A 21,489-nucleotide genomic window follows, 5' to 3' on the forward strand; every position below is an offset into this window, starting at 1 on the left:
ACTTCCTAATGGAACACTTTATCATGGATTCCCTGCTGCATTATACCTGAATAAGGTGGGGAAAGACTTTGGGGGAAGGATGGAAAATAGCTATGGTTATGGGATGGAACAAGATCACATGGAGGGACACATCCAACAAGACCACCTCGACATTTAGGTATTTTTTAATCCACAATCAACAGGGAATTATTTCAACCACTTCAAGTCAGTAACTAGGTCCAAGAGAAATGAGTTCTTATTTTGTACAGTGATCTCTTTGCTGCTTTTTAAAAAAATGATTTATTTATTTTCACATTACTACAATAATCTAGATGGGACAGCTAACATAAACTCCCCTCCCCCAAAAGATAGAGAAGATAAAGAAACTTTAAGAGAAATGAAATGAGAGGAAAAAAAGCATACTTGAGTCTGTGTTCAGTTCCTATCAGCTCTGCCTCTGGGATGGGTTGGCATTCTTTCTCAATCCATCTGAGAAGTGGCTTCAACATATTTTTTCCACAGTTGACATTAACTATATTTCCCTTCAACCTATTCTTCCACCACTCCCATTTATTCTGTTCTCTTTTGCTCTCCTTTCACCCTGTCCCTCCTCAGAATTGTATTATGTCTGACTACCCTCTCTCATGACCTTCCTCTCTTCTCTCACCTACATCCCACCTCCCCCATCTCCCTACTCCCATTCCCTTCCTCTTTCCTCTACGGTAAGATAGAGGTCTGTTTCCTCTTGCTTGTGTATATTTACTCTCTGAGCCATTTCTAGTAAGAATGAAGGTTCACTTTCATTGCCCCTCACCTTCCTGCTTCTGTCCCACTGCAAAAGCTTTGGCTTGACTCTTTTACGTGAAATATCTTAGTCTATTCTACCCCTACGTTCCCTTTCTCCAAGTCCTTTCCTTTATCACCCATTGACTCCATCTCTATACTGTATGATACCCTTATCCTCAGCTCCCTCCTGTGCCTGTCTCTACACGCTCCTTCTAACAGCTCTCGTACATGAGACAGTTAACATGAATTATCACAATATCCCATGCAAGAATATGAGTAGATCATTATCTTTAAATCCCTCATAATGAGCTCTTCCTGTCCACCCTCCCTAATGCTTCATTTCAGTCCTGGACTTGAAGATCAAACTTTCTCTTCAGTTCTGGCCATTTCAACAAGAAAGTTTGAAAGGTTCCTGTTTCATTCAAAGTCCTTCTCTTTTTCCCACTCAAAGAGGATGTTCAGGGGCAGCTAGGTGGTACAGTTCATGGAGCACTGACCCTGGAGTCAGGAGGACCTGAGTTCAGATCTGGCCTCACATACTTGGTAATGGCCTAGCTGTGTGACCTTGGGCAGGTCACTTAACCCCACTGCCTAGAAAAAAACAAACAAAAAAGGAATGTCTGGGAGGGAAAGACTTTTTCAGAAAAGATGTTCAGTTTTGCTGAGTAGTTGATTCCCAGTTGTAATCCAAGCTATTTTGCCTTCTGAAATATCATATTCCGAGCTGTTTCCAACTCCATTCTTCCCAAGGAATCCCTTCCATGTCTGGCAATATGATCACATATCCAATGAATTGCAGGTAGGAGGATTTTCTTTTCAAAGCTCAAGACAGGAGGAAACTAATTTTTATAAACATGGTATTATTTCTCCTTTTTCTTACAGTTGTTCTTTCACAACCTAGCTTATCTGGAAATAACTTTAATATAGTTATACATGTATAACTTATATCACTTGCTAAAAGGGGAGGTGAGTGGGGCAGCTAGGAGGAGCAGTGGATAGAGCACTAGCCCTGGAGTCAGGAGTATCTGAGTTCAAATCTGGACCCAGACACTTAATAATTACCTAGCTGTGTGGCCTTGGACAAGTCACTTATCCCCACTGTTTACAAAAACTAAAATGGGAATCTTTTCAAATTGACTTTGATTACTACATTTCTTTTTGTTTATTTATTTCTTTGTTTATTTATTAATTTATTTACTATAATTATATATTTATTTATATATTATTATAATTATATATTTATTTATATTTATATTATATATTTATAATTATATTTATATTTATAATTATATATTTATTATAATTTATATATTTATATATTTATTAATTTATTTGATTTATAAAGATTTTATTTGAGTTTTACAATTTTTCTCCCAATCTTACTTTCCACCCCCCACCCCCCAAGGAAATCAATCTGTCAGTCTTTATTTTGTTTCCATGTTGTACCTTGATCCAAAAAATTGAGTGTGATGACAAAGAAATCATATCCTTAAGGAAGAAACAAAATGTATAATAGATAAGAAAGATCAGCCAATAAGATATCTGGGTTTTTTTTTAACTTAAAGGGAATAGTCCTTGAACTTTGTTCAAACTCCACGGCACTTTATCTGGATACAGATGGTATTCTCCATTGCGTATAGTCCAAAATTGTCCCTGGTTGTTGCACTAATGGAACAAGCAAGTCCATCAAGGTTGAATGTCACCCCCATGATTATTGCATTTCTGAGAAGAATTAAGTTTATAATGGTTGATCATCACACAATGTACTCTCTTTCTTCCATTTAATTTTTCTGCCTTTTCTTCTCTAAACTAAGAACTGCTATAGCCAAATTTTTCCTTCCTACATTAAATCCAAATGTCTAAAGTTGCATCACCTCTGTTACAACGTCTCTGGTTAGGTGATGGGATACATTTATTTATAGTTTTCTGATACATTTTATATTTGTTCCTTTGTTTTACAGGTATATGTAAAGATAATTTTTTTTAGAATTTTTTTTTGGAAGGCAAATGGGGTTAAGTGGCTTGCCCAAGGCCACATAGCTAGGTAATTATTAAGTGTTTGAGATCGGATTTGAACTCAGGTACTCCTGACTCCAGGGCCGGTGCTTTATCCACTACACCACCTAGCTTCCCCTAAAAGATAATTTTTAACATTTATTATTTAATGACTTCTTTCAAATTACATGCAAAGAAGAATTTTAATATTCATTTCTGTAGAATATTTTTTAATTATTACCTTTAAATTTTAGAAAAGGTATCTTATGTAATTTTGCTTTCTCTTATGTTTTATTTTTCCTTTAGGATATGATTTCTCTCTCAATACATTCAATTTTTATCAATGTATAGCATGGAAGCAAAAAGACTATCAGACGGTCTTCTGTGGGGAGTAAGGGGCGGGAAGTGAGATTGGGGAAAATTATAAAATTCAAAAAACAATAAAAAAATCGAATTTTTTTAAAAAAGAAAGGTGGTGATGTCCTTTGAAAGATAGTGGAGACGTTTAGAAGGTGGTGGGGGTATTTGAAAGGTGGCTGTGGGGGTATTTGGAAGGTGCTGTGGGTGTCCAAACAAATGGTGTGCGTGCTCAAAAGGTGTGGGAGGCCTGGGAAAGATGGTGGGCCATTGCAAAGGTGGTGAGGGGCGTTGAAAGGTGGTGGGGGCATTGCAAAGGTGAGGGACCTGGGAAAGGTAGTGGAGGTGTTGAAAAGGGGGTGGGGCATTGGAAAGGGGGTGGGGGCAATCCAAATAGGTGTCATTTACCAAAATAAGTTCAAAATGTGTACAGGATTTAGACAGAAAAAGCAATATTAAGAGCAACCTAGGAGGTCCAGTACAAGTGCACCTAAAAGACTCAATGAAAGGGGAGCAGTTTCTGACCGAGGAAGAGATGGAGAACATCATTAAAAGCCAACTGGATGATTGGGACCACATTGCATTACAAATGTTTTCCACAAACCTTCTGCACAAAACTACTATAACCAAGATCAAAAGAAATGCAGTAAATTGGAAAACAGCATTTAGAACTAGTACTTTTGACAAAGGGCTCATTTCTAAAGAAGAGAACTGAGTCAAATCTATTTTTCCAAAAGCCATTCCCCAGTTGAGAAATGGTCAAAGGATATGCAGAGGCAATTTACAGATGAGGAGATCAAAGCAATCCACAGTCATATGAAAAGTTACTCTAAATGATTATGGATTAGAGAAATGCAAAATAAAGCATTTCTGAGGAACCACCTGACATCTCTCAGACTGGCCAATAAGATCAGAGGCTGAGGGAAGGCCGGAGAAGGGAACCAAGCTGTTGCTGCTACACTGCTGGTGAGTGGCTGCGGTAGGATTTGAACTCGGCTCTCTGCACAGCACTCCCAAGAAAAAGACTCCAGTCTAAAGGGGCCGGGACAGAAGGAGGGTGCTGCCGAGAGCGGGGGAGGGAGGGGGCAGGCGGTTTTAGGATGACAGATGTTGGGGGGGGAGTGTCAGAAAAGCCAGGGAGACAGAGGGGCTGCCCGGGCCAAAGGCAGGGAGCCCTCCGAGGATGGAGGCCACGATGAGGGAGGGAGGGTGCAGCGGGGAGGAGATGCGGAGGAAGACAGGATGTTGCCGAGGAAGGGGCTGAGGGGTCCGGGTAGGGCTGCCCACACCCCCGCGTCCCCCCCATCAAAAGCAGGGTTTGGGAGGCCTCGGAGCCTCCGGCCTGCTTCCTCCTCCGGACATCGAAGTGGGGCCCTGGGGGGGGCAGAAAGGGGCCTCTCAGGGGCCATTTAGGGGCTAGGGCCCCTAGAAACCCTGAACTTTGCGGGGAGGTGCTCCCCACAGACACGCTGGTTCCCAGAAGTCCTAGCGCTTTGGGGAGGGGTTCCCAAATCCTGGGGGCGCGGCTCTACGTTGCCAGGAGATCTGGGTGGGGAGGGGGCGGGCTTCCCGGGAGGCAGTACTTGAAGCTGGTGGGGCTGCCTTGCCCTCAGTCTCTGCTTCCCCTGAGCCCGTCCCTCTGCGCCTCCTCGTCAGGCTTCCTCGCTGACAACTCCGAAAGGGTAAGTAGAGGCAGGCGCAGCGGAGCGGGGCTGGGGAGGCAGTGAGTGAGCAGCCCCCGACCCCATGTGTCCGGGGTTGTATTAGTGCAGGGGACACGCGCTGAAGGGTTAGGGAACCGGTTCGGAAATCTTGGGGTCAGACCTGGGGGCCCAGGTCAAGGAAGTTCCCGGGGCCGGATTCTCAGTCGCCTCTGAATCCGGGGTCCCTGAGGCAGGTGGGGAGCCGGGTGGGTGGAGTGCAGGGCTTGGGGTCTACGTGACCCAAATTCAAAGCTCTTCAGTTCTGCGGATCTCAGTTCCCCGAGCTGTAAAGTGGAAAGGAAATCAGCGTGACTGGATGGGGTGATGTCAGAACCGTGAACTGTAGTCCCCCATCCATGCGGGTTTCCCTTTCCCCTTCTTTCCGTACCCCCCAGGTGGGCAGCCAGGGCAGAGCCAAGATGCCCTACAAGCTGGTGATGTTGGGCAACCGTGGTGTGAGCAAGAGCGCGCAGACCCTCCGCTTCCTCCTTAATCGCTTCGAGGAAGAGTACGAGCCCACGCTGAGAAACGTGTACCGCGGGCAGGTGATGGTGGATGGGGAGCGCTGCCAGCTGGCCATCGTGGACATCACCGGAAGGTTCCAGGACATTCGGGAGGACTGCATGGACTGGGGCCATGGCTTCTTCTTTGTCTACACCATCGACTCCATCAGGACCTTTGTGGATGTGAGCCTCTTCTGAGACCAGCTTCAGAAGATCAAGGGCACGAGTCGGGTACCCATGGTGCTGGTGGCCAACAAGGTGGGCCTGGCCCACTGCCTGGTGGACTCCGCTGTGGGCCAGGAAGCAGCCAAGAGCTTTGGAGTGCCCTTTGTGGAGACCTCTGCCAAGTCCCAGCAGTGTGTGGTGAATGCCTTCCAGGAGCTGGTTTGGGAGATCCAGCGGTCCAGGATCCCCGAGATCCAGTGGGCCCTGGTCCAGGAGCCCCAAGAGCACCAGGACCTCCTCCGGGAGCTCCAGGACCTTTCCAATTTAGAGCAGGACCAGGGCTGCACGTTGGAGGAATGTATCACCTTCTGAGCTGGTGCCCCTGGTCCCGCCCCCTTTCCCTGATCCTGCCCAAAGCCTTGTCACCTTCCTCCTTCTGCCTGTTCTATGGAATTCACAAGGGTGGGTCCCTGCTAGACTCCACTCCCAGGATGACTTCCAGAGATTGTTGGTGGGATGCATCTGCATCCTCCCAGAGGCCCAGGAATCCCTGTGCTAGCCCAGGAGTGCAGGTCCAAAGGGCCTTGTGCAAGTCTCCTGTGTGAGTCAGGGTGCCAGGGATTCTGCAGCTGCCCTCTGGGGGGGGGGGGCATTGGGTCTCCCAAAGTTACTTTTCTTGGTCTAAGTTTTATGATGAATAAAGACTTTTGGGTTGTTTCCAGGTTTGTTCCTCATGGTTTCTCCAGAGCCAGTGTGCTGGGGGCAGGAAGAGCAGGAGGGCAGTGGGAGGGCCCAGGGGAGACAGCTGGGCTGGGGAGGTAGGAAGGCACGGGGACTTTAACAGGGAGACCGTGGGCCTCAGTTTCCTCAGCAGGGAGATAGCGCAATGGTTGGAATGGCTTCTCGAGTCCTACCCAGCTCTGTGTCTAATTCAGAGACTAGACTAATACCTATGAACCCCTTGCTTCTCAGAACCTCAGTTTCTTGATCTTCAAAATGGGGCTGATGGCATTTGACCACCCAGAGTTGGGGGCTGTCAGAGGAGACATAGAGGCCACGACTAGGCGTCCCTGCATGACCTGCCTGGCTTCCCCTTCCCACTGGGCTGGCTCAGCTGCTTCAGGTCCCTGATCGAGCCCTCTTCATCCTCATTGGTGGCTCTCCTCTATCACTTCTAGTTGGGCCCTTGCTTAGCCGGGCACTCATGCTCTGCTGCGGGCAGTAGCTGATCTGGTCTCTTAAGAAAAGCCAGCTCTGCCCCTCCCCCACCACGCCTGACATGTCTGGGGAGGGAGTGGAGGAAGCTTTGGCCCTTCTCTGCTTTCTGAGCTGAGATGCGGGGAGGTAGTCCAGGGTGTGTGGGGGACCCTTCCACTGCAGGCCAGGCTGGGTGCTTGGAAAGGGTCTCCCCATTCAAAATTTGAGGCTGAGGATTGAGGGAATGCAGCCTTTGGGGGAGGAGTCTCTCTGGGAGGATGAGAGACCAGGAGCCAGGCCCCTACTCAGCCCCAAATCTGCGTCGTAGTCAGAGGCTCCCTGTCTCTGCTCCCCAACTGCCCAGCCTGGGTCTTCAGGTCTGTGCTCCTTAGAATCCACCCCCGCCATTTCAGAACCCATGGAGACGGCTGGGACACGCTCCTCCCCAGCCTCCTCTGTAAGGACAGACAGAAGCACCTCTGTTGTCACATGAGGAGCTCCTGGAGAAGAGGGGGTTAGGGTCCCCAATTCTCCAGAGAAGGGGGGCCGTAGTGGGCTGAACCCTTGCCCAGGGTCACCCAGCTAGTGAGGGGCTGAGGCAGGATTAGAACTCAGGTCTTCCTGACTCAAAGCTACATGTGCTCTCTACAGAGATCGCTCCCTCACTTTTCCTTTGCTCCCTGTTGGGGCCAGGTCTAGTAGGGGTCCCTTTGGGCTGAGGGGAAAGGGATGGGGATGCCCACTGGATGATTTCCGGGGCCCAGCTCCCCCTCTTCTGTCCAGCATGCCACCTTCAGCTCCTCAAGAGCCTCCCCCCAGGTTAGGCAGACCCTTCCCCTTTGCATCTTGGGAGACTTGGGCATCTTTGCTTCCATTCATCAGGATGTCTTCCAGGGTGAGCTCTTGCCCAGGGCGGGGGGGGGGGAGTCTTTGTAAGCCCAGGGCTCAGCTTGGCCCTCTTCCAAGCTTCCCCTCCAGGGCAAAGGAGTTGCTGAGTGAACCCCAATCTTAACTAAGGAATCCACTTTCCAGCCTCGGACTTCTGTTCCTCTCGTTTTGGAAGGTGCCAAAGCATAGAAGGCAGGCAGCCTGGTCCCTCCTTACTTTGTGTTCAGATAACTACACCACCCTACTTCGTGCCTCAATTTCCCCTGCTGTAAATGAAGAAGTTGGGGCAGACAAGAACCTGGATGGGGGGGAGGCTGGGGAGCCTGGGGAAAAAAGACTCGGACCTGAAAAGTTTCTCCAAGCTCTGAGGAGTTGGATCTGTGCCAGTGGGCACCCAAGGGTCACCCACGTCTGTCAGCCAGGTAACCGACCCGGGCCTGGTTCTGGGCTTTGTGGCCTCCCAGGCTTGGCGGGTGGGACCCACCGTTCGAGCTGTCCCACAGGGGTCCCTCCCTCCCAGGCCAGGAATCCACGTGGCTCATGGGGGCCGGCTAGCTCACTGGGGGCACTCGGGGTAGGGCTCCATGGAGCAGGAGGGGGTGGGATGCCCGGAGACCACAGGGTGTGGGGGCAGAGCTTCTGACCCATAGAATTCTGCTGTCAAGTCCATTTGCCAGGCCAGGCTCCCCTTGGTATGAAACCCCTTACCCTTGCGTCCCCCGCGTCTCTGGGGCGCCTTCTTGCTCAACTCCTTCTTCTCTGGGAAAGGGTAAGTAGAGACAGCTGGTCCTTAATAGATCAAGGATTGACCAAGCTGGGTGGAGGACTGGCATTCTCACCTCAGTCCCTGGGCCAGGCCGGGGGCCGCACTAACTGGGGTACCCTGCCCTGGAGCCTCATTGCCTTCTGTCCTCCGGCAGCTTGTGGGGGAACCTGAGCACAGTGAAAGGACATGGGGAAGACCCTAGAACCCCTGTCATCTGAGTATAGCTTGGAGGGGGTAACGGGGGGGGGGTGTTCAATGTGGGGGGCACTAGCCGACCTCTAGATGTGGAAGCTCAACCAGAACGGAGAGATGACCCAAAGACCTTTGTCCCCTCTGCCATATGTGCCAAAGGTATCGAACCAAGCCAGGATCCAGTCACTCACTTGGACCCCAGACACAGCCAAAGAGGCCTATGATTTACTCTGGGCCCTTAGGGTGCATAAAGCCTGAAGGCATGGTGGGCACTGTGATCTCCCCTAAGAAAGGAGCTCAGTAACAACAACCTTCTTTAGGGAAAGTGGGCAGTGCCTATTTAGTCCCCCTGGAAGGGAGAGGAGATGACACACTCTAGGGTTCTTGGGGGTGGTGAAAGCACAGGAGACTGAGTGACCCTGAATCCCAGACTGGCTCTGAGAAGATAGGCCCCGTTCCTTGGTGGGGATTCTCATGAAGGAGAGGCCCAGGGGCATCAGAGAGCTGTACCCCAGGGCCCGGCACCATGCTCAACGGGAACTACTTATAATGATGTTGAATGAGTGAGCATTGTTTCTGGGGACCTGGCCCTAATTTGAGACTGTGGGTGCATCCGAAGGACCCCTGCTAGGGAAGGTTAGACTGCCCTGCTTGGCTAGGAGCAAAGGATTATCAGAAAGGAGCACCAAGGCTAGGTGTTAGGGAAGAGATGAGGAGAGCTCTGGGGAGGTACAGTGGTGGACTAGGGTCCCTCAGCTGTCACAGGCACCCTCTGTTGTCCCCATCTCCCTAGGTGATCAGCTGGGCCACGGCACAGTACAAGCTGGTGGTGATGGGCAACAGTGAGGTGAGCAAGAGTACCCTGACACTCCAGTCAAGAACTGCCGTGTTTCTGACCACGACCCCTCCCTGGGAGACTCGTACAGTGCCCACCTAGTGGAGGATGTCGAGCTCTGCCAGCTGGACATCCTGAATACGATGGGCAGTGAGTAAGGATTGCCCCAGCCAGTGGCGGGACTTCATGTGCTGAGGACAGGGATTCCTCTGTGCTTAAACTGTGGATGACATCAAGTCTTCATGGATGTGGACATCTTCTGGGAGGAGCTGTGGAGGGTCAACAGCAATGTCCATGTTTCCTTCATCCTGGTGGCCAACAAGACAGACATGGCCAACTGCCAGGTCACCTGGACCCTAGGCAAGGCAAAGGCCAAGGGTTTCTGGGAGCCCTTTGTGGAGACCTCGGGCTGGAACCAGAAGGGTGTGGAGCAGCCCTTCCAGGAGTTGGTTCTGGAGAACTGGAGGGTCCACCAGGGCCTCTCCTTAGCTTGTCAGGACCTGGGCTATGGGCCCAAGCCCTGCCTGATCCTGTGAGGCTGTGCCTGTCTCCCCGGTCCTGCCTGCCCCCTTCCTCCTGCCCCACCCCACAATTGGCCTGCAGGCCAACATCTGGCCTGGCCAGATCCTCTGGATCCGGGCCCTGCTAGGCATCACCAGGATATTTCCAGGAGCCTCTTGGAAACTCCAACTTTTGGGATTTTTGCTTATTTTTTCCCTTGGAGAAGGGATGACCACCTCACTGCCTTGGTTTCCCCACCAGGCCACAGACTTCTCTTCCTCCTGTCTAAAGCCTCCCTTGGCTACCCAGGGCCCAGAAGCAATGGGCCTCTGGCAGCTCTGTGTCTCATCTAGCACTGTGGGAATATGGGAACGTCTTGGGGGGCTGGGGCTGGGGGGATTTTCTTTCTTGGATTTTCCCTATTATACAAAATCATGATGCCCCAGTAGAGGACCTGGACTCTGGAGAGCAGCGCCATCTTGAATGATTATCCCTCCTGCCCCTGGGCTTTGGGTATTTGTTGTCTGGGGCCAGTCAAGCCTTGAGGTGTCCCAGAAGGCCATGTCTGGGGTGTTGGTGAGGAGCCCTGCCAAGAACTGGCCACCAGTCAAGCATCCCCAAAATCAAACTAAAGTGATGGATGGGGGGGGGATAGAAGGGGCCTGTTTCCTGTAGGTGGGAGACATGGGAGTTAAGGGACTTGCCCAAGTCCACAGGCCTAATCATATGGGTACTGGGGTCCTTCTGACCCCAGGTGAGCTCTCTATCCCTATCACTCCCAGCTGATCCTGATCTGATTTGTTGCCTCTAGGAGATGGGGGGACTGGCTGTGACTGTCCTTGGCAGAGGCTGGCACTGCTGTGGGTCAGGTAGGGTCTGCCTACAGAGGCACCTTTGGCCTGGGTATGTCTCAGCCCCCTTGGGAACCTTGCTGAAGCAGGCAGGTGGGGTGTTCTCCTTATTCAGATTTTTATAATTGGTCAGTTAACAGCTGGGTGCTCTGGGAAGTTCTGCCTCTGCATATGCCCGCCTTTGATGCTATCTTGGCCTCTGATAATAGCATGCTGACACCTCTCATCTGGAGGAGCCGACCATGCCTCCCCCCCATACCCCACATGAAAAAGTGGTCATGTGACATGATGGTGATCTGTATTTCCTACTGGACCTATTTGTCATTGTTCAGTCTTTCAGTTGGGTCTGCCTCTTCATGACTCCATCTGGGCTTTCCTTGGCAGCGATCCTGGAAGGCTTTGTGTTTCCTTTTCTGGCCCATTATACAAGTAAGGAAACTGAGGTGACATAGTGAAGGGACTGGTCCAAGATCACCCAGCTAGGAAGTGTCTGAAGCTGGGATCCAAGTCCAGGGCTTTCTCTGGGCCTGGTACTTTATTCACTTTGCCACCCAGCTGCCCCTATACCCCCTGTACTTGATCTTAAAAACCATCCTCTACAAGCATTCAAATAAGAAAAAGGGCTACAGCCCCTCGTTTTTCTTTCCTTGGTCCCCAAGTTTCCATTCTGGGCCTCTGTCCTTTCCAGGCAGTTTGGGAGCCAGGCTGCCCAAGTCCTGGACAGGCTTGGTTGGTGGGTTTTATAAATCAGCAGCCCAGGGGAGGGAGGGGTCTTCACTGTGTGCCTGGGGACTGTCCCTTGTGGATGGGGGCACCTTGAGAGGCTCCTAACTGAACCAAGTCCTCTAGGGTTTTCCTCCCATTCTGAGACCGGGCTCTTAATCATGAAAGCCTTGGAACACAGATCTGGGGTGGGGGTGGGGTCAATGTCCCCATTCTTTGGAGTCTGGGAGCTGGAGGTGTCTAAAAGAGTCCAGTAAGAAGGATCACACATGCTGCCCCACTGGGCCTGCTTCACCTAAAGCTTGAGCTCTTCCTTTGTCTCCCCCAAGAACTCTGGATAAATCAATCTATTTTTTTAAACAGCATTTTGTTCTTGCCCCAGAAGTGCCCCCAGGGATTCGCCCCCAAAGCCCTCACACGTGGGCAGCCTCAGCCCCCACTTCCAGGCTTCATGCCTCTGGGTGGCATGTGCCAGAGTTGAGGCTCCCAGGGAAAGGAGATGGCACCTGGACTGTGCTGTGACCCCACCTGGGTAGGCCCGGCCCAGCAAAATCCAGGGTCCAGGGCCCTCAGGTTCTTGGCAAGGGAATGGGAAGGGAAGACCCCCAGGGATCGGGAGGGGGGAAGAGAGGAGGTGGGGGGGAAGAGAGTTGGGGAGGAAGCAGGTCCGGGGGGCAGGGGGATAAATTAGATAAGATCAGAAACTGAGGTAAGGCCAGAGAAGGGAACCAAGCTGTTGCTGCTATAAGGCTGGTGAATGGCTGCGGTAGAATTTGAACTCGGCTCTCTGCACAGCACTCCCCAGAAGAAAAAGACTCCAGTCTAAAGGGGCCGGGACAGAAGGAGGGTGCTGCCGAGGCAGAGGGAGGGATGGGGCTTGGGTTAGGATGGCAGGTTGGGACCCAGCTTCCGAGGGTGTGTGAGGTGGGCTGCCGGGAGACAGGGGCCTGATGGTATTAGCCTGAGGGCGGGGATCGGGAGAAGGCAGGAGGGCAGGGAGGGGCTGACCTGGCCAAGGGAGGGGCCCCCAGAGGATGGAAGGCAGGAGGAGGAAGACAGGATGGTCCCAACAATGGTGCTGAGGCTCCGGGCTCGGGCTGGGCGGGGTTTGGGGAGAAAGCAATGCCCCCCAGAAGCAGTGGCTGGGAGCCCCAGCCCCTCCGGGCTCGGAAAGGGGAGCCCTCTGCTTCCTGTTCTGGACATCGATGGGGGGCCCTGCGGGTGCAGAACGGGGCTCGGGGCCGTCTGAAATTTGGGGCAGGCGCCCCCCACAGACAAGGGCCGGCTCCCTTGGCCCTTGAAGAGTCCTAGCGATAGGGGTGGGGAGGGGGCGGGCTTCCCAGGAGGCTCCGCGGTATGGGGGCGGGCGGCCCCCGGGACTTGAGGTTCGTGGGCGTGGACAGGCCCAGGATCTCGGTGCTGCTTCTGAATTCTTGGTCTTGTGCCTCGTCGCCAGGCTTCTTCGCTGAGAACTCCCAAAGGGTAAGTAGAGGCAGAAGGCGCGGAGGCTGGGCAGCCAAACGTGGGGGGAGGTAGTTAATAGGTTAGCAGGTAGTGGCTGATGCCCCCCCATGTAATGCCCGGGACCGGCTCGGAAGGATTAGGGAGCCCGTCGGCAATCTTGAGTCCCCACTTGGGTCTCAGGTTCAGTAAGCTCCCGGGGTCCCATTCTCAGTCCCCTCCGAAGCCGGGGTCCCAAAACCAGGTGGGGAGTCGGCTGGGGACAGTCTCGGGGTCCTCATGGGTGGGGCGTGGGGTCCGCAGGACGCTAATTCAACACCAGCCTTAGCTACTTAGTAGATGGCAGAGCCAGGACAAAGCTCTACATTTCGGCAGACCTCAGTTTCCCCAGCTGTAAAGTGGAATTGCTGACAGCCTGACTGCCGGGGTGATGTCAGAGCCAGTGAACCGTAGCCCCTTTCCCCTTCCTCCCTTACCCCCAGGTGGGCAGCCGGGGCAGAGCCGAGATGTCTTACAGAGTGGTGCTGCTGGGCAGCTCTGGTGCGGGTAAGAGCGCACTGACTCTCCGCTTCCTCGAGAACCGCTTCGTGGAGGAGTGCGAGCCCACGGCCAGAGACTTGTACCAGGGGCAGCTGCTGGTGGACGGGGAGCCCTGCCAGCTGGCCATTATGGATACCTCCGGAAGGGAGCTGTACCGGGACCTGCGGGAGGACTGCATCCGCCGGGGTCAGGGCTTCCTTCTGGTCTACACGGTCGACGTCATCAGGACCTTCGTGGACGTGAGTCTCTTCTGGGACCAGCTTCGGAAGATCAAGGGCACCAGTCAGGTGCCCGTGGTGCTGGTGGCCAACAAGGTCGACAAGGACCACAGGCTGGTGAACTCAGACATGGGCCAGGATGCAGCTAAGAGCTTCAGAGTGCCCTACGTGGAGACCTCAGCCAAGACCGGGCAGGGGGTAGAGCAGGCCTTCCATGAGCTGGTTCGGGAGATTCGCACCCAAGCCCTGCAGGTCCAGGCCCGCCGGTTCCAGAAGTGCACGATCTTTTGAGCCGTTCCCCCTGCTCATGCGGTCCTACCCCTCCTTTTGCTGACCCTACTCCCCTGGCCCTGCCCCAAAACCAGCCCACTTCCTCCTTCTGGACCCCCAGGTTCTCTCAAACTGACTCTTGGTGGAACCCATCAGCATCCTTCTAGGGCCCTGGGCATCCCTGTGCCAGCTCGGGAGTGTAGTCCAAAGGGCCTTGTACCAGGGTGCAAGGGATTCTGCAGCTGCCGGCCTGGGGGAGGGGCCTCGGGCTTTATCACAAAGTTACTTTTCTCATTCTCAGGTTGATTACAAATAAAGATGTTACTGTGTTTCTAGGTGTGTTCCTCCTTGTTTGTGGGGAGCCGGTGTGCTGGGGGCAGGAAGAGCAGGGGGGCAGTGGGCGGCCCCGGGGAGACAGCCCGGCTGGGGAGGCAGGAAGGCAGGGGACTTGAACAGAGAGAACCCAGGCCTCAGGCTCCTCAGCAGGGAGATGGGGAGCTGGTCGGAATGGCTGCTTGAGTCCTACCCAGCTCTAGGTTTAACTAAGAGACTGGACTGAAAGCCAGCCTAGGAACCACTTCCTTCTCAGAACCTCAGTTTCCTGATCTGCAAAATGAAGGTGATGCCACCTGACCCACCCAGAGTTACCTGAGTCACACTGGCAAAGTCTTATGGAAGCCCTGCAACAATGGAAGTCGTAATCTCTGGTCACTTCCTCAGGCGTCTGCCCTAGGGCAGACCTCGCCTCTTTTTCTTTCTCAGGAATTTAAGTTCCCTCCCTGATCCTTCCCCAAACCCAGCCAGAACTAGCAGGATTCTGAATCCCAGGGAGTCATCTCGGGATACCTCGTGGCATCAAGGAAATGGGGGGTGGCCATTTAGAGGCTGAAGGGTCTGCAAGACCCTGCAATCTTAAGCGTTCACTTCACTGGTGGGAATGGGGCGCTAGACAGGGGGAGCCTTGTGTCCAAGGGTCACAGAGAGAAGAAATCAATGTCCTTGTTGCGTCGGGGTGCCCTGAGACTCCCTGGGTTTGCTGAAACCTGGTGGGTCTGGCTGGCTTTGGGGAGGGTCCAGAGAGAACTGAGGCTGCTGAGTTGGAAAAAGTGGCCAGGGTCTGCCCTGGAGGCACTTCCATTGTCTTAGGGGCAGAACTCAGCAGGAGGGGAGAGCTGAGCTGGGAAGGGTGAGGGAAAAGGGGGTGAGGCCAAAGGAGGTAGTCCCAGCCCATCCCTCCTTGGGTTAGCAAGTGGCCATGGCCTGGCCTGGTGTAGTCCTGGGAACATGTGTCCAGTGGAGACCCAGGATAGTGCTGGCATTTTGGTGAGAGCAAAGGACTCAGCAGGTCTGGGGTGGGGGGGAGTCTTGTCTTCCAGGTCCTTGATCCAGGGCAAGTGTGAGTGGGGGAGAGGGGAGAGCAGGATAGGGGAGGCAGGGAGAGGTGAGGTGGTTGAGATCCACTGAGGCAGGAGCCACTTTCAGGTTGGTGTAGATGAGGTTTGGGGGGGGGAGGAGGAAATGGAGAGGAAGGGGGAGGAAGAGAAGTCTATCCATGGACCTGACCTTGGAGGTCAACTAGATGAAATCTCCCCTTTCTAGGAAGGCAGCTGCTGAACCAAGCCCAGATTTGGCCTGGGAGCCCTGAATCCATTAGCCCAATCAGCCCCAGGGAAATCCTCTGGCCTCTCTGACTCAGTTTCTTCTTTCAGACAGGAGGGTGTAGTCCTTTGGTGGGTGCTGTCTCTCAGATCATGACTCCCATATTCAGAGGAGGAGCTGGAGCCTAGCAACAGAAAACAACCCTACCAAAGTCTCTTTCTCCTTCCCCTCCTCCCTCAGGCTGCAAACACCATCGTGATCCCCTGGTCCCCTGTGTCTGTGGGGTGGACACTGTCCTCTCCTCTGTCGGCTGCCCAGGCTCCTCACCTTCTTAACAATTGAGAAGGGGTCCTGAGGAAGTCCATCTTTGTCTTTGTCCAGTGGCTCTAATGCAAACGGTAATAGCTGGGGTTTGATTTCTACCCTCTGTGACCCGTGGACACATGGCTTCCCCATTTCTAGGGCCCCTTTCCTCACCTATAAAGTCAAGGCTTCAGATTGCCTGTCTTTGCAGACCCTTTGGCCTCTAAATATCCCCTCCCCCAACTGGAAGCCCTTCCATTCACTGCTTTCCTGCCCTAGTGAGTCCCTGCCCTCGACAGGTGAGTCCCCCCTGCCCCTTCCAGGCCTTGGTTCCCTTCCAAACCTGCTCTGTCTCCTACCGACATCAACAAAAGCCCCAAACCCCTGACCCTCAATCAAAGTCCCTGTTTTAAGGGTCTGACTCTGACTCCCCTAGTTCAAGTGGGTGTCTAGATGGGGTGCCGACTCCCTGTCTCTAATGAGGTATTTAAGTCTGTGTTTAACTGGTTATTTACTGGGTGGATTTTGTCCCTGGCCTCAGTGGAACATTCTTCATTTGGGGATATGTTGGACACACCCTTCAAGCTTCTGGATGGAAGAGACCTTGGTCTGTTGGATTTTCTTCATTTGACCAACCTCCTCAAAGTGGGGGGGGGTCTCATTTTATTCCCATATAACCAAACCCCTCCAAGCCACATTTGAGTTTCTCCTCTTGGTTCTGATGATTGAAAAGAAAATCTTCTGGACCCAGACACTAATAGACAACATAGCATCTCTCTTGCTTCCACTGGATGCCCAATTCAAACTGTTTTTTTTTTCTGTTTCCCAGGACCAGGAAATGCTTTATTTTTTAAATCAAATTTCATTTTCCCCCCAATTAAATGCAAAAGTAAATGTATCACAGTTTTTAAAATTCTGACTTCCAAATTTTCTCCCTCCCTCCCTGAGCTGCTAAGCAGGTTTTAGATTTTTTTTTCATGGCAAATGGAGTTAAGTGGCTTTTCCAAGGCCACACAGCTAGGTAATTATTAAGTGTCTGGGTGCCAATTTGATCTCAGGGTCCACTGACTCCAGGGCCAGTGCTCTATCCACTGCACCACCTAGCCATCCTGATAGTAAGTAGTTTGATAAATGTTACGTATGTTCAGTTAGGCCAAGCATGTTACTATCTTAATCAGGTTATCAAAGAAGACCCAGGCCCAAAGGAAAAAAAAACCTGAAAAAATGTGACATTGTGCTTGACCTTCACTCAGACTCCATCCGTTCTGTCCCTGGAGGTGAAAGGCATTTCTGTCCTGGGTCCTGTCATCTTGGCTCATTGTGTCACTGAGAAGAGCCAAGTCATCCCTCCTCATCCCCAGTACCGATGTTGGCGTGTGGGCATGAAGCCCCCCTCTTGCCTTTTCCCATTCTTCTCCTTTTGAATTCCACCCATCACTTTCTGCTTGAATTTGTTGACATTGAATTCCAAGAACTAACTTGGCAACTTCAACTAAAGTTAATGAGATCTTGGGTCCTTTATTTACACTGATGAAAACTGAAGTCCCAATGGGCAGGAGAGTGGCTTGCCTAAGGTCATAGAAGTACCAGTACTTTAGGGTGAGTTCTGATTGAAATTCAGGTTGTAGAATGAGGTGGATCCCCCCTACTCCCACCTCTTATCTCCAGGATTTTCTATTTGCTTAAAATTGTATTTTTCAAGGATCAATGTTTACAATTTAATCTTTTCCTCCCACTCCCAGTTATCACCACTGACCAAACAAAAACAATATCTTGAAAAACAAATTTCTCAATATGTTTTATGGGTGAGGAGAGGGTTGTCACTGGAGTGAGGAAAGCCTGAGCTGAAATCAGAACTCTGATACTTACTCTTTGACTGGCCCTAGGCAAGTTACTGCACAGCTGTCTGCCTCAGTTTCTTTTTTTAATTTACGTACATTCATTTTGTAATAGAAATAATTTATTTTCCCTTTGGTGGTTTCCACCAATGTATTGCCTCAGTTTCTTTATCTGTAAAATGGCTATCATAACAGAACTAACTCACAGGGTTATTGAGAAATCATGTGAAGGTAATTTCAAAGCCCCTACCAAATAAGTTAAACTTAAATAATATAAACAGCTTAAATAATTTCGATATTCGATATACATAATTTGTTCTTAGTCTGCTCTGTCTCCTGCATCTCTGCCCAGAAGTGAGAGACCTCTTCTCAGCCTTTAAGAAGATCCTGCTTCTCAAGTCTTTCCAAGGTCTTTGCCTCTAGATTGAACATGGTGGTCATTGTCTGAGTTGCTCTGGTCCTGCTCAAACCCCTCCTTTGACTCAGAGAAGTCTTCCCAGGGTTCTCTGGTCTTTGCCCACTTCTCATACAATCCTCCCCAAGTGGCTTAGCCCAGAGAGGAGGGCCACCTCCATCATTTCCTAGTCCCATGGTTGGCTACATTGGAAAAACTTCTCACCCTTCTAAAACAACCAGACTGAGGGGCAAGGTGGGGCATGACTGCATAAGCTGCCTGGTTTCCCCTTCACACTGGGCTGGCTCAGCTGCTTCAGGCCCCTGATCGAACCCTCCTCATCCTTATTTGCAGATCTCCGCCATCACTTCTAGTTGGGCCTTGCTTAGCCGGGTACTCATACTCTGCTGGAGACAGTAGCTGAACTGGTCTCTAAGAAAAGCCAGCTCTGCCCACACCCACCACCTGACACTGGGTCTCCTTCCCCTCTTAATGGATGCCATGCCCCTACCCCTTCTCAGTGGATCTCCTGATGACTAAATGGTTAACTTCATTTATTGTGAGCTGGTCACTCACTGGCGTTTCTAGATCTCCCAGATGTACTCAACCCTTTCCAGCTCCCAGATCTTTGATCTCCTCAGTCACCCTGGGAGGGGGATTCTGTTCTTACTGCCACTTCACAGAGGAGGAAACGGAGGCTCCTAGAAGTCAGGACTTGCCCAGGGTCACCCTTCCTCCTTGGCTGTGGAGACAGGCCTGGACCCTCTCTCTGTGGACCCACCCTCTATGGAGCCCACCCAGTGGAACCCTGCTCTGTGGACCCCTGCCCTGTCTGCTTCAGGGTCTCAGCCTCAGAGCATCCTCTGGTCACTGGCAGTAGCTGAGGAAAAACAGCTTAACCCCAGCCATTGGGAGAGCTGGCAGTGAGGGGAGGAGAGAAACCTGAACCCAGGCATCTTGGACTTGGGGGTTCCCAGGGTGGGTGGGTGAGGGGCAAGGCAGGTCAGCACTCTGCTATTCCAACAAGGCCATGAGGGGCCTGGCCAGTCTGGGCTGACCAGGCCCCGGAATTCCTGCCCCCCATGAGGCCCTCCTGGACTGGATGGAGGTTCACCCCCTTTGCAGGCAGCTTCTCTGATCCAGGTCTCAGGGCCAGGATACAGGGAAAAAGATCCCCAGTGGGGAGCTGATCTGGAGCAGAAACAAAGGCCTTCTAGGCAGAATATACCTATGTGGAAACATGTTCTCCCCTCTCAGACTACCCCCCAACCCCCACTGCTGCCCCGTGGTCCCTAGTTGAGTCCACTGCATGATTTGATCTCTGCAATTCTAGAGTCACATCTGTGTGGAGATTGGAGGGCGCCTTGGCCCTTCTCTGGTCTCTGAGTTGAGGTGGGGCGTAGTCTAGAGTGTGTGTGGGAGCCAGCCTTCCGCTTCAGGCCAGGCTGGGTGCTTGGAAAGGTTCTCCCCAACCAAGAAGGGAATGCAGCCAGGGCCTTAGCTGAGTGTGAGCATCCTGAAGGCAGGGAAGCTTTGATTTTGCCTTCCTGTGCCCAGCTACCCTCTCTTTGCCTTATGGGGGGCCACCAGAAAGCCAATTTGTCTCCAACCCAGGGTGGCTGCTGCTAAGGCACCAGAGCAGCTTGTTGGTTGTGTTTGGTTTTGTCTCCCTCAACGTCCCCTTGGAGGATGAATTCTGGAGGGACAGTCCTCTGAAACCCAGTGCTCAGGTTGGCCCTCTGCCAAGCTTCCCCTCCAAGGTAGGTTAGGTGCTGAGTGAAACCCAATCTCTTTTTTTTAGAATGATTTTATTTATTTTGAATTTTACAGTTTTTCCCCTAATCCTGCTCCCCCCACCATGAAACCCAATCTTAACTGAGGAATCCAGTTTCCAGCCTCGGACTTCTGCTTCTCTCCTTTTGGAAGGTGCTGCAACCTAGAAGGCTGGCAGCCTGGTCCTTCCAACCTCTGGGTTCAGATAACTACCTTGCCCTAGACTATCCACATCATCCTCTTTCTTGCCTCAGTTTGCCCTGCGATAAATGAAGGAGTTGGGGCAGCAAAGCTCTACCCTGGGGTGAAGATAGGAAAGAGGGTGGAGCGGGTGCTGCCAGGAGGCATCTTTGGGCAGGCCATGGAGTTAGAGATGCTGGGTAGGGACCAAGGAGAACCACAGTGAGGAGGAGCCCCCAAGCTCTAAGTGGCTTGGGCATTGTCCTCCTCTCTTGGCTTCATGTTCCTCCACCTCTGAGAGCTGATAGGCTTTGAAAGATCTTTTAGTATTCTGACTTGTTCTTTTATGGCCATAAACCTGGGGCTCTGGGCCCCCGCCTCCCCTTCTCCATCCCTCTGGGACTTGTTTGCCTCTCTGTTTAACTCTCTAGCAGAGCCTCCCTCAGCCCAGCCTCCAATTTCACTTTCTCTTAAAGCTCAGACTCTCTCTCAGTTAGGGTGATTGATCGCCTCCCTTCCTCCATCGTTTGACTCTGGTGTCAGTCATCTTCCCCAGCTTCTGCTGTTTGGGGCTTTTTAGTCAATGATGGCTTACACTTGGTGGAGGTCCTTAATCTCTCCCCCCCTCCCCAGGGAAACCTCAGAAGGTTTTCTTGGTACTGTTGACCATCCACCTTGTTCTCTGCTGATTAGGGTCCCTCTGTGCTAGTCTAGTCTCGGGGTGCCGCTGAAGTGCCCAAGCTTTAGAGAAACCAAAAAGATCGCATGATAAAAACCTAGCTGCCATTTGTTTAGCAGTTGGAGGCTTACCAAGAGCTTCACCTCTTGTCCCTTTGGTCCCTTGTACTTCTCTGGGAGACTAGTGCTATGAGGATCCCCATTTTACAGATGGATAAAAGGAGGCTGGTTAGGGTTCAGGGACTTAGCCAGCGTCACACCTGAAGCAAGAACTGAACTCAAGTCTTCCAGAGTCTGGGCCCAGGGCCATCCCCTGCCCTACCCAGCTTTGATTTCTTTGCCTTCCCTTTTGGGGAGTCTTCTCTTGGCCTGCAGAGGGTGGGTTTTAGCACTGAAATGGCAAGTTTCCCCTCCCTGGCTTTGGAGATTTACATTCTTAGTGTGTGGGGTAGGAATCCGCTTAACAAATACAGAGGGAGAGAGAGAGAGAGAGAGAGAGAGAGAGAGAGAGAGAGAGAGAGAGAGAGAGACAGGTTCAGGTTTCCAGAGTTACAGTTTTGATGTGAAAAAAAAATCGAGCCGTAAAATATCACCCCACCTTCCAGGATGTGGGAACATCCAAAAATGTTTTGAATGACCTTTTATGCTTAACTGAATGAAATAATGTCTGAATATGCAAGGTCTTCAACCATCCTCCTAGTCTTATCATCAAACAAGGGACTCGGGAGCTTCTTTGGAATGCAAGGGTTTTGGGGTTTGGTTTTCTCCAGGCAGTGGGGTTAAGTGACTTGCCC

General features: G+C 51.8%; 2 protein-coding genes across 2 annotated transcripts; both read left to right on the forward strand.

Moving 5' to 3' along the window:
- The first annotated feature begins 4,224 nt into the window (after window positions 1–4,224).
- LOC141504090 (uncharacterized) lies at window positions 4,225–5,540 on the forward strand. Its single transcript, XM_074208926.1, has 3 exons — window positions 4,225–4,390; window positions 4,582–4,799; window positions 5,216–5,540. Exons 1-3 carry the CDS (start codon window positions 4,225–4,227, stop codon window positions 5,519–5,521), a joined length of 690 nt encoding a protein of 229 aa, XP_074065027.1. The 3' UTR covers window positions 5,522–5,540.
- A 7,048-nt stretch (window positions 5,541–12,588) lies between these two features.
- On the forward strand, window positions 12,589–14,248 carry LOC141504087 (GTPase NRas-like). The gene is made up of 2 exons (XM_074208924.1): window positions 12,589–12,923; window positions 13,385–14,248. The coding sequence occupies exons 1-2, from the start codon at window positions 12,798–12,800 to the stop codon at window positions 13,949–13,951; spliced, it is 693 nt and encodes a 230-aa protein (XP_074065025.1). The 5' UTR covers window positions 12,589–12,797; the 3' UTR covers window positions 13,952–14,248.
- The last annotated feature ends 7,241 nt before the right edge of the window (window positions 14,249–21,489 follow it).

This window comes from Macrotis lagotis, unplaced genomic scaffold, assembly GCF_037893015.1.
Source record: "Macrotis lagotis isolate mMagLag1 unplaced genomic scaffold, bilby.v1.9.chrom.fasta BILBYCTG093, whole genome shotgun sequence".
Lineage (NCBI taxonomy): Eukaryota > Metazoa > Chordata > Mammalia > Peramelemorphia > Peramelidae > Macrotis > Macrotis lagotis.

What these genes read in the sequence shown, in the direction of transcription:
- LOC141504087 (XM_074208924.1), top strand. Translation starts at nt 12,798, where the DNA reads ATGGGGGCGGGCGGCCCCCGGGACTTGAGGTTCGTGGGCGTGGACAGG. An exon ending in TCGCTGAGAACTCCCAAAGG is followed by an intron (nt 12,924 to 13,384) that starts GTAAGTAGAGGC and finishes CCTTACCCCCAG; the next exon opens with GTGGGCAGCCGGGGCAGAGC.
- LOC141504090 (XM_074208926.1), top strand. Translation starts at nt 4,225, where the DNA reads ATGTTGGGGGGGGAGTGTCAGAAAAGCCAGGGAGACAGAGGGGCTGCC. An exon ending in GAAGGGGCTGAGGGGTCCGG is followed by an intron (nt 4,391 to 4,581) that starts GTAGGGCTGCCC and finishes TGCTCCCCACAG; the next exon opens with ACACGCTGGTTCCCAGAAGT. An exon ending in TCGCTGACAACTCCGAAAGG is followed by an intron (nt 4,800 to 5,215) that starts GTAAGTAGAGGC and finishes CGTACCCCCCAG; the next exon opens with GTGGGCAGCCAGGGCAGAGC.